Here is a 12,156-nt window from a genome sequence, read left to right as displayed (position 1 = left end):
CTACTAGGTAAGTGCATTCAAAGTTTAGCTGCAAAGTTGTAAAACTCCCCTCACACTGCCATCTTATCTGCTGTGTGCAGAACCCTCAGTGTATCTTACGATATGCTTCTTCACACTTCTTTGCTGCTTGTAAGAGCTGACAGAGAAAACCCTATCACAAGCAGGAGGCAGAGAAGACAGGCCGAGACTCTGTAGTACATGTTAGGGAACAAAACCTCAAAGTCACTGATCTACCACTTGCTGCCCTTCAACAGGACTCAGAACAGAGCAAGTGCAGTGTGACAAAACCTCACCCTGTTGTCTGAGGCATAGGATGGGAGAATGTAGGCTGCATTAGAGGGGATGCAGTCAAGATGGCAAGCTACCCATAAATTACATCAAACTTAAACAGGTATACACAAGAGCCTCCACCTTCTTTAATATCCTATTGTGTCATATGTGGGCAAAGAGAAAAATTGTGTTTTTCTTTAAAATCGCAGACGTTACTTCATGTCTTCTGAAGATCTAATAAACATGTTTAAAAATCAGAAGAGTCGCTGTAATTCAATAAAAACGCAAATGCCGATATAAAAGTAAAACGTTTACAGATTTACAGATTTGTACTTTATTTTTTTTTCTTTAAATCTACCTATGCAGCAAAATTCCACCTACATGCATATTACAGAAATATACCATAACGAAACACATAGGAGCAAGTATAAAAATGCATTATGTTTTAAACAAATACATAAATCTTAACCTATTTAATGGCAGAAAACAAAATCATGGGAGTATAATTTTAAACCAAGAAACAAAAACACATGGAATAAAAAGAAAAAACCTTTAGTAATAATGAAAAAAATAAAATCAGATTGTGAGTGTACAAGACGCAATTTCACATATACAACTTTATAAAAGGTCGTTACAGCTTAATTGGGTGATAGTAATTGATTGCAAAAAGTGCTGACATAACAAAAATGACAGTTCACAGTTCAATATTAAAAGGTGTATATTTTAATTAAATCACTGAAAAAAAATGAATGAAGTTGGATTTCATCTGGGGCTTGCAATTGAATTTAACTGATAGTTAAAAGGGGTACAATAGTTACTGGGTTTTATTTTTTAAGTTTACACTAATCTACTGGATAGGTGAAAACTAACAGATCAGTCGGTGTCCAACTGCTGAGAGGTACACCAATTACCAGAATAGGGGTTCCCTGAATGAATAATGCAGCAGCTACAAGTGCCACTCTTGCATTCACGTAAATGGAACTACTGGAGATAACCGCATTCAAGCATTTATCCATTTACAGCAGTGCCACTGAAATGAATTCCGGTGTGGGGCACATGCACAGTCGCCACATCATTCATTAGGGGCACTTGGGGACCCCTGTGCGTGGTGGTGTTCGCAGCAATCAGACTCCATGATTAGTTTTTACCCATTGAGTGGATGGATGAAAACTTGAAGAAAAAAAAAAAACATGCAGTAACCATTACCCCTTTAATGTAAAGAAATACTAAGAATAAGCTGGAGCAGGAAAAGGATGCTAGGGGAATGTTTAATTTCAGAAGCAGGACACAAACAGCTACAACATATCACAGGCCACCATCTCGACATTCTGAAGACACTTGTTTTTCTTCCTCATTCTAATGAACCAAATCTTTTGACATTTTATTTTTCAAACTGCTTTGAACATATATTTTTAGATTATATGTACATGCCCACAATAAGACAGCCATGTCTTGGATCCACACGACAGAACAGCTCAATTGATGACAGGGTCATACACAGGGTAGCCATCATTCAGTACTTTAATGTGAAAATGTTTTAGGTTGTGGAATCCAAGTTTATATTGAATCTGGAAACATTTCGATAAAACTGAGGTTCTTAACACTCTAGCTTGGGGGTGGAAACATTTATGGGATTTTCTAACAAAAAGTATTTTGACATATCAAGGAGTCCTACAATAAACGTTTGTTCAGCAGCTGTGTATGCCACCAGTCTGAGGAACAAGGAGGTGATCAGCCTGCACTGTAATGAAAGGTTGTTACAGAAACACCTAGAGTACTCGGCAACCTTTTCATAGAGAATGGGTCCTTCCCTGTAAAGCTTTATAATGGAGATGGAGGTTCCAGATACCGGATTCCTACTGATCTCACCTTTTATGGCAAGTAAGCCTTATTCAAAAATATCAGAATTCGTTTTAAAGAGTTTTACAATAACTGTCCATTTTGTAAAAAAAAATAAATAAAAAAAAAATTTGAGGGGAAAAAAGTCTGATCAAATCCAGGTGGTGAAAAACCAAAAACCAAAAAAAAAACCAAAAAAAAACAAAAAAAACACTAAATCAAAAAGCTTGCCATAAAATGTAAAGCGATCTAAATGTGTGATCTATATTTTGTTCTTATTATACATACATTCAGTGATTTAAAGGCAGTTTAACTTCACCTGTGCTGAAGCTAACTCGTGAGAATAAAATAGAACGCTAGATGAATTTATACTTGGAACGGACAAATATATTCAATGAGTATGAAAACAGCAAAGTCAAAAAGAAAAAAAATAGTGTTTTATTAAACTACCACACTGTTATAATACACTTTTAAACATACACTTTTAAAGGTAGCTTTTTAAATCTGAGGTGGTCATAACAATAAGAAAGACCCAAATGAAGCCGGTAAATAGGTGAACTGTTGTAGGTGCTGCAGTTTTTATTCTTTTTTTTTTTTATTACGCTAAGTATTTTAGAAAAAAAAATGGTATAGACCATACATACCTGCAATGTAACTTTGTATTTGTACACTTTCTATAGTTGAAAATATAAACAATTATTAAAAAATAAAAACGAAAATACAGCAACATAATAGAAAAAACATATACATATTTATCAGGTACATGTATTAGATACATACAATTTTAATGGGTTGAAGCAAATAGGTTGTTTAAATGCTGATTCACCAACTAAGTTTAAAAAAAAAAAAAAAGGAAAAAAAACAAAAACAACCCACCCTTGTATTTTCCCCTTTAACCCATGACTAGTATTTGTATGTCTCTTATTGTCACTATGCAAAAGGACGCCCATCATGTTTGCATATGCTAGACTACTTCATTTACAACATTTTTATGTCCGAGTACTCAAAATTGATAGATGTGCTGCTGAATGACAAACAGTTCACTATTTTTGGTCCACCAGTATTCAGTAACGTGGATGCTTAATCAAAACAACCATTAGGAGGAGAAAAAAAACGTGTCAATCTGCAAAGTCTTTCTACATTGGTTATATTGCCTCCATGACTCAGACAACTTTTAGCAAGATTTTGGTTTGGCAAATTAAGGTTTGCACATGGCTTTTTAAATAATCCAGACAGTGGCTGCTGCCAGGTTAAAAACCTTGTTGTAGATTTTTAGAAGAGAAACTTTTAAAATTGTGTACATAGGTTCACCTAGTTAAAACAAATTGGTTGTTAATTTGGTGAGCTGTGGTGAAACCGAAGCCAGGTTGTGTGTGCTGGGAAAAGTGATTTGTCAGTTATGCATAATAAAAATTCCAGTCATTGAGAAAATTACAAAATTTCATACCATAACATAATTTCTTTGTTACCCATCAACTTTGTTATCTTACAATAGATAAATACCAACATGTTCTTAATTTTTTCTTGTTTTTGATTTTTTTTTTACATTAAACCACACAGGATTGATGCATTTGGTTAGACTACCATATCCATCTGTCAATATTATTTATACTCGTATGTATCATGGTAAAATTTCATCAATTCTAGATTCCAAAAGTACCTACAAAAGCCATGCAATTTTACCATTTCATCATACGTATGGAATAGCATACAAAGTAAGGCATTTCAGTGTCATGTATAACCAAGTTACTGTCAATCCAAAAAAGTTTGCACATCAATAAAAAGATATCTAAGAACTCAAGAACAAGGTTTTTTTTCTGTTTGTTTTTTTTCCCTCACTACTGTATAAAAATAACCACAATTAATAGGTGTTGTGTGATATTTACTCAATTGTCTCATTTCCAGAAACTGTGACAAGCTGTAGGGGAATCTCTGAATTGGAGAGGAGATCTTGACCGGTGCCCGTATTTACAGTTCCAATGCCAGATACAGACCCCTGTTGAATGTTTGCAAGGATAAGGGTTGTACCTTCGGCAGTTATCAATGTATCATCAGGCTTAGCTTCTATGGATGCCAATACAGCACTGCTGGCATGAATGCCTTTCTTATTTTGATGGGTTTTAATGTGTTTGGCAAGGTGATCACTTCTCATGAATCGTTTGGAACACTCTGGGCAGACAAACTTCTTTTCACCTGTTGATTGAAAAAGTATAAATTAGTAAATGGTCTAAAAGAAAGAAAAAAGTTTATATGAAAAACAAAAAACAGAGACTATCATATGCATGTGATGCTTACCTACTGTTAAACTTTTCTCACTAGAGTAGAGCCATAAAAGCAGCCATCACCAGGGCATAGCTCTAATCAGAAACTACAGCTTAGCTGTAAGATAGTCTGAATTTGTAAAATACACCCGAGAGTCTGAAATACATCTTTTTCATAAGTGGCTCAGGCTGCTGTTCTACCATTCCTTATTACCGTTATATTGTGTACTCACATTGGTTTCACTGTATAAGCACAAGCTTAAGAGTCAGTGAAGAGTAGGCAGAATTAATGGAAACGACAGCTCAATAAAGATCAGATATTTTGCACACATACCGAGTCAAGAGTATTGGGGTACTAAGGTAGCCTAGAATTCAGCTGTCTTCTGATCTATTAGAACATTTGTGCACAAATGTGTGTACTTTTCACAGCAGAAAATTAGCAAACCACAAAAAAACATGTCTGTATGTTGATTTTATGGACGCTAGATCAACAGTTTGTTCTGCATAACTGTACTAGTATATGTATGCAAAAACAATTACTGGGCAATGCTTTTAATACGAAGACACCCCCCCCCCCCCCCCCCAAAAAAAATAAACAAAACACCAATCCTTACCCGTATGTGTCCTCCTGTGTCGCTGTAGCTCATCACTTCTTGTAAACCTTTTGCCACAGAACATCCAAGTACAAACAAACGGACGCTCCCCAGAATGCCAACGCAGATGAGCTCTTAGATGTGAAGTTTTACCATACACTTTACCACATCCTGGGATATGACAGATGTGTTGCTTTTTCTTTCCCAGGTTGGTACCCCTGAAGTGATTTAAAGAAACAAATTGGCAACACGTACATAAGTGAACACTGCAATTTCTGCAAAAAGTGAACTCACAAAACACACGCTTAGGCTGACTTCACAATGGCGAGTGCAATATGGGGCTGTGAATCCCGCCCCCATATTGTGCTTGCCATCCATGCGAAATCCGAGGACTTTTCATGGCACAACAGCCTCGCATCAATTTGGGGGGGGGGGGGAGAATCCCCCGGAGTTTCTCCCATTGTTTTGCACCTAACATGTGGTGCAATGCTGCCACCGGACCCCATTGAAAACAATGGGGTTGCGATGCGAGAGCATGCAGCATAATAGAAGATGCAGTTATATTTTTTCCTGCCTTGAATTGCGGTCCCATGCAGGGGAGGGAAGAGAGCTCGTGTTTATGACCCCATTTGTGCATCTCGCACGCACAAGTCCAGCATGATTTTAGCATCCGTGTGAAGTCAGCCTTAACTTGCATTTTAACATGGTAATGGATGTAATTACCTAAGTGACATGCAAAATATGAGTTAACAAAACATGGCCAATAGGACTGGTCCTACTTCCAGAGAAAGGACAAATTCTCTCATCCGTTTCAGACATCCTTTCTCTTTGCACGGCAAAACTTAGATTTGAGTTCAAACAAAAATACAGAAACTAACACAAACCACATTTCATTTAACTAAAAGTAGTTTGTTGGTGTGAAACTCATGGTACACAAACCTTCCAGCTCCATCTTTACAGTTTGGACAAGTGCATGCCACTCTTCTAAGTCTTTTTCCCTCTTGATTTGGTTGGTCAAGTTCATCATCAACAACTTGGACTCTCAGATGGGTTAAATCATTGGTATTGACTGTAGAATCACCAGTAAGCTGCCACTCCTCTGGATCAGGTTCTTCCTCCTTAATTCGTATAGCTACTTAAACAAAAAGACAGATTTAAGTTTAAGTAAAATGCTTATTTTAGAGGCATAATAAAAGCACCCGAACTAACTTTGCGAAATACTACAGTGAACACTTTGCAAGAATACCAATTTATGTTTCTAATGTGAGGAGATACACCTATTTGCTTTTCTAACATTTTTCCACTTAAATGGGGCAGTCTGAGGAGAAAAAAAAATGAAATCTGCTCAATGCTGCATAAAGACAAAAACAGGTCATACTCTCCTCACTTGATTCCCTACAGCTTCCATCCCAACAGAGCCCGGTGACCGGCGATTTATGCTGTGGATATGCCATAAGTGACTGTTAGGACGTAGGTCCAAAAGGGTAACACTATTTCCAGAGTGGAGATCCACCATCCTGTCTTGTGACGAGGCCTTCAGAGTTGAAGTTCTTCTGTAAAACCAGTTCCCCGTGCAGTAACAAAATTGGCACGTACGCCTCTCCCCCCATTGAGTCCTGTGCCGCTGCTCCAGGTCACGTTTATAGGCAGCCTCAGCCTGTTTACGGGACATCACAGGCACTAGCCAATGATAGAGCTCAGCACTCGATCGTTGAGCTCTATCATTGGCTGCAGCGCCTGTCATGTCCTGTACAGCAGGTGGGACTGCAGCCTGTGAAACACCGGAGCAGAGGACATAGAAGCACCACAGGACACAGCAGAGAGCAGTGAGAGATGAGTATATGCCTATTTGTTATGTTACCGCATGGGAACTAGTTTTACAGAAGAACTTCAACTCGGAAAACATCTTTAATTGAGAAGTGGCCACATGTGCGCAGGTCTCTATTCATTTTTATGTTAAGCCAACTACGAAAGTGTACTCAACTATTTGTGACTCCAACAGAAGTGAAAGGAGAGAGCTGTGCGAGTGTATAGCCAAGCTCCCCATTCACTCTGTCTGGATGCAGTGGCCACGTTATGAAGAGGGATGGGGTTGGAGAATCTTCGTTCCAAAGATAGGTGCGTGTCCGACCCGACAGGTGGCATGTTCTATGGATATTTTTTTGTTATTAAAACACTACTTCCTAATTTTCTGGCATTAGATAACTAAGGCCGCCTGCAGACGGCCAGGTCTAATGCCCGCAGCGGGACCTGACCCGAGTCCCTGCAGGGACCAGAGCGGCACTCACCTCTCCCAGGGCTCCGACTCTTTGATGTGCCGGCGCATGCGCAGAGCGGAGCCGGCGGCCATGGAGTGACATTTCTGTGCGGGGCTCTGCGAGCCCTGCACAAAAATAGAGCATGCCATGGTTTGTTTTCTACTCGTCATTTCGCACATGGACAAATTGTGGCTGTCTGCCTAGAATTGCATTTTCTAACGCAATCCTATGGCAGCTTCCACGAGTGGAAATTCTGTGGGAAATCCCACTGCGGAATTTCCACCTGTGTGCAGGGGGCCTAAATGTGTTTTTTTTTTTTTTTGTGTTGAAATAAACAAAGGCAACCTTAAAGGGGTTGTCTCGCGATAGAAAGTAGGGTTATACACTTCTGTATGGCCATATTAATGCACTTTGTAATATACATCGTGCATTAAATATGAGCCATACAGAAGTTATACACTTACCTGCTCCGTTGCTGGCGTCCCTGTCGCCATGGTGCCATCTAATTTCAGCGTCTAATCGCCCGATTAGACGCGCTTGCGCAGATGGGTCTTTTCCCTTCGGCTCGGTCCGGCAGCAGCAGTGTTCTGGCCCCGCCCCCTTGTACGCGTCATCGCGTAGCTCCGCCCCGTCACGCGTGCCGATTCCAGCCAATCAGGAGGCTGGAATCGGCACACGTGACGGGGCGGAGCTACGCGATTATGCGTACAAGGGGGCGGGGCCAAAACACTGCTGCTGCCGGACAGAGCCGAAGGGAAAAGACCCATCTGCGCAAGCGCGTCTAATCGGGCGATTAGACGCTGAAATTAGATGGCACCATGGCGACAGGGACGCCAGCAACGGAGCAGGTAAGTGTATAACTTCTGTATGGCTCATATTTAATGCACGATGTATATTACAAAGTGCATTAATATGGCCATACAGAAGTGTATAACCCCACTTGCTGTCGCGAAACAACCCCTTTAATAGTGAAACAGACTTACAAATCAGTGCAGAAAACAATGTCCATATTTATAATCTATTCTTTTTTGCTATAATGCAAAAAAAAAAAAAACAAAAAAAAAAAAAAACAGAAGTGATTAAAAATCTGTTGTGTGTATACCTTCTATGCAGACCTGTGCCTTTATGGTGACAGTTTAGAGAAATCTGTATCTAGTCTGATCCTGCAGTCTTGTGTCACAACCCATACCCCCACAACTACCGGCCATAGTTAGGAAGAAACAAGACTCATATGGATGAAAGATGCACTGGTTTGTCTGAATTTGGTAACCACGAAAAAAACATTTATTTAATGGTTGTACATACAAAATGGTAAACCCCAGTAGTAGTAGTAGGGAATGCAGTTTGCTCTACAGTTAGTCCCCGACTTGCGAACAGGTTCCGTTCCGGGAGCCCGTTCGCAAGTCGAACAAATGGTAGTATGGAGCGGGATCGCGGGTGGATCCCGCTCCATACAACGTCGGGTGCAGGCTGTTCTTACAGCGGGCACCCGGCGGCAGCAGTTCCGACGAGCCGTGGCGCTTGTCGGAACTGTTAACACTTTAAATACCGCTCTGACAGTGGTATTTAAAGTGTTAACAGTTCTGACGAGCGGCGCGGCTCGTCGGAACTGCTGCCGCCGGGTGCCCGCTGTAAGAAACAGCCGGCACCTGACGTTCAGGGGGCCCGTACAGCGTCCCATGATGAGATCGCGGGACGCTGTGTGGTTGCTAGGCAGCCGGGGACCTCCTGAAAGGCCCCAGGGCTGCGCCTATGCAGAGTGCCCATCAAGCGCACGGCTTGCTAGGCGCTCTGCATAGACAGCCCTAAGGCCTTTCAGAAGGCCCCCGGCTGCCCAGCAACCGCGATGTGACCGGACAGGCTTCTATCAGGCTTGATAGAAGCCTGTCCGGTCCCTGCACAGTATGATGTAATGCCATAGCATTACATCATACTGTGCTGTACAGATAGTTCGTATCTAGCGAAATTCGTAAGTCGAATGTTCGCAAGTCGGGGACTATCTGTACTTGTTAAATAGCAAATTGTTATCAGTTGGGAATGCAATAATTTTGGCTTGCTCTTGGAAGGTATATAGAACAGGAAAATTAGAAGTTCTGATGTTGTGTATCCAAGTAATAGGTACAACATATTTCTTTCATGTTATACACCTGCCTATTTAGGGTTTTATTTAGGTTGTCTTTTTGTTGATATTACGCAGATACGGCAGGAACTATATTTAAGGCCGGTCTCACATCTGTGCCGGAGCCAGGGCAGAAGGCTCCGTCGCAGATCCAGCTGAAGATATTGTAAGAAAAAGAGCTGCATGCAGTGTTTTTTCTTCTGTCCAAAAGCTGGCAGACCCCATTACAGTCAATTGGGTCTGCCCGGCACTGGTCGGTTCTGTCCAGATACAGAGCCGTTCCCGCTGCGGGGATTCCCCTTTCCTGCTGCTCGAACGGACAGTGGAATCACTGCCACAGATGTGATTACCACCTTAAAGGGGTTGTCTCACGCCGAAACGTTTTTTTTTTTTAATTCAATAGGCCCCCCGTTCGGCGCGAGACAAACCCAAGGGATGGGTTAAAAAAAAAGTTTATTACTTACCCGAATCCCCGCACTGCGGCGACTTCTTTCTTCCTTTACCAAGATTGCTGCTGCGATCTTCACCCACGATGCACCGCGGGTCTTCTCCCATGGTGCACCGTGGGCTCTGTGCGGTCCATTGCCGATTCCAGCGTCCTGATTGGCTGGAATCGGCACACGTGACGGGGCGGAGCTACGAGGACCAGCTCTCCAGCACAAGCGGCCCCATTCACCAGGGAGAAGACCGGACTGCGCAAGCGCGTCTAAACGCCAGAAGACAGTGAATTTAGACGGATCCATGGCTACGGGGACGCTAGCAACGGAGCAGGTAAGTGAATAACTTCTGTATGGCTCATAATTAATGCACAATGTATATTACAAAGTGCATTAATATGGCCATACAGAAGTGCTGAACCCCACTTGATTTCACGAGACAACCCCTTTAAGAACATCAAATATGACAGATGATATTTTGCAAATGTTTACAATGTAGAACTACCAAAACTTACATATTTGTAACATGAGGAACAAAATCAGTAACCATTTGCTTGCTTCTGTGTCAATCTTAAAAAGGGGCTTTTCTGAGCTACATTGGTCAGAAAAGTCAAATCTTTTTACAATGGAAGGTTACCAGGTGAATTAAAACAGCCCACCCCCTCTATGACTACATTGGGAATATGAAAAGGGGTCGTCTTAAGACAGCCTTTAATAACTCAGTAAACCTCTGAGGATCTACTCAAGCCATTAAAAATTGCCTAGAAGTTTTAAAACTCACCGTATATACTCCAGTATAGGCCGAGTTTTTCAGCCCTTTTTTTATGCTGAAAAAAGCCCCCCTCGGCTTATACTCAAGTGAGGTAAAACAAAAGAAAAAACCCTGCAATACTCACCTCCCAGCCAGCATCTGCATTCCCGGCTGTGATTGGCTGGCGCTCGTTCCAAATCACAGCGCTTACCTACACAGCGCTGATGGCAGGGAAATTCAAAGCCGAGCAGGGAGATGACAGCTGGGAGAATTCTCAAGCAGCTTGCTGCACCGCCAGGGAGACAACCATTCCGGGGACACAGATGCTGGCTGGGAGGGGAGTATTGCGGGTTTTGTTTTTTTACCTAGTATATACTCAAGTCAATAAGTTTGCCAGTTTTTTATGGTAAATCTTATTGACTCTGCTTATACTCAGGTCGGCTAATACTCAAGTATAAACTGTATTCCAGATTATCAGACCTAGAGCTTTCACCAAACCGTAAAGGCTATGGACAGCTCTGCATGTCGTTAAACTGCATTGTATGGAATTTTAGTTAAAAAAATATATATATAAAAAATTGAAAATGTATGCAAATTCATCTTGTCATATTACACACTTCTGCAGTTTGTATGTCTTACAATACAATCTGTTTGCTTCCATTCAAACGAGCTCCCTGTTGATTCAGTCTGCTGCAGCCTCTCTGTTCCCCTGAAGGATTAATCTAAGCCAACATCATATGATTTAAGTTTATTTGATGTGGTTGTAAATATATCAGAATTTGTCAAGAAAACCAATTGTAAATATGATTTAAATGGCCGCTCCAACTAACATTTTTCCATCCCTGCACCCCTCACCTGACTGCCTGTCCCACTCTGGAAGTTCCCTCTCTGTACTGCAGCCACTTCCATGCAGTGCAGCCTCCTGTCTGATGCTTATCAGGCACCAATATTGAGATTTCTCCCTGCTTTAACTGTTCTGTACTATAGAAATCCCATTATATATCAGCATGCCATCGCATGACCAGCTACAACCTGTACAATCTCTGCCAGAGTGATTTAAAAAAAAAACAAAAAAAACACATAGAATGCAATAAGATGATATGACTGCAAAGGTGCCCCACAGCCTTCAAATTGTCTTTAGATGATTTTTGGAGGTATAGTAATCCTAAAGTGGCTCTCCAGTTCACAGTAAAAAATTTTACTCTATGAGTGGAATGTGTAGCTAACATATCTGGTGCCCTCATTTTCAATGTTGCTGTCTTAGTTCATATGCATGTTCTCTGTATGCACTGTGCACTTCCATAGCCCGAGACTCTCCCACTGGCCTTGGGGAAAGGTGCCTGCAGGGTGAAGATCGAGAATGGACACATTGATGTCATCAAAGCTGGTTCATGCAAGAGTAAAGTATCTCAGACTGAAGAACGAACTGTGTATAGAAGAGTCTGAAAATTCTGTGTCCATTTGACATCTATAACGAAGAAACCGAAAAGTGGAAGAACTGAAACAGCAACACTGGGGTCAAAAAAAAAGTAGGGCACCAGGTATGCTAACCCCTTAAGGACCAGGGTGTTTTGGTCCTAAGATGACAAGACACTTTTTTAGGTATTTTCTGGCTATATATTTTTTTT

General features: G+C 41.3%; 1 protein-coding gene across 3 annotated transcripts in view; it reads right to left on the bottom strand.

The window, feature by feature from the left end:
- Positions 1-567: 567 nt before the first annotated feature.
- Positions 568-12,156, bottom strand: part of LOC136576509 (transcription factor Sp3-like) — a 44,244-nt gene continuing 32,655 nt past the window's right edge. For 2 of the 3 annotated variants that reach the window (XM_066575833.1, XM_066575835.1), the window contains exons 4-6: positions 5,903-6,098; positions 4,985-5,181; positions 568-4,302 (exon numbers count right to left, since the gene is read on the bottom strand). In XM_066575833.1, coding sequence (XP_066431930.1) covers positions 3,992-4,302; positions 4,985-5,181; positions 5,903-6,098 — 704 coding nt within the window. In that variant the 3' untranslated portion in view covers positions 568-3,991. The remainder of the gene's footprint in view (positions 4,303-4,984; positions 5,182-5,902; positions 6,099-12,156) is intronic. The other variant, XM_066575834.1, reaches the window with a different exon arrangement.

This window comes from Eleutherodactylus coqui, chromosome 8 (assembly GCF_035609145.1).
Source record: "Eleutherodactylus coqui strain aEleCoq1 chromosome 8, aEleCoq1.hap1, whole genome shotgun sequence".
Taxonomy (NCBI): Eukaryota; Metazoa; Chordata; class Amphibia; order Anura; family Eleutherodactylidae; genus Eleutherodactylus; species Eleutherodactylus coqui.
Note: the sequence above shows the minus strand (reverse complement) of the source record. Positions and strands in the feature narration are given on the sequence as shown.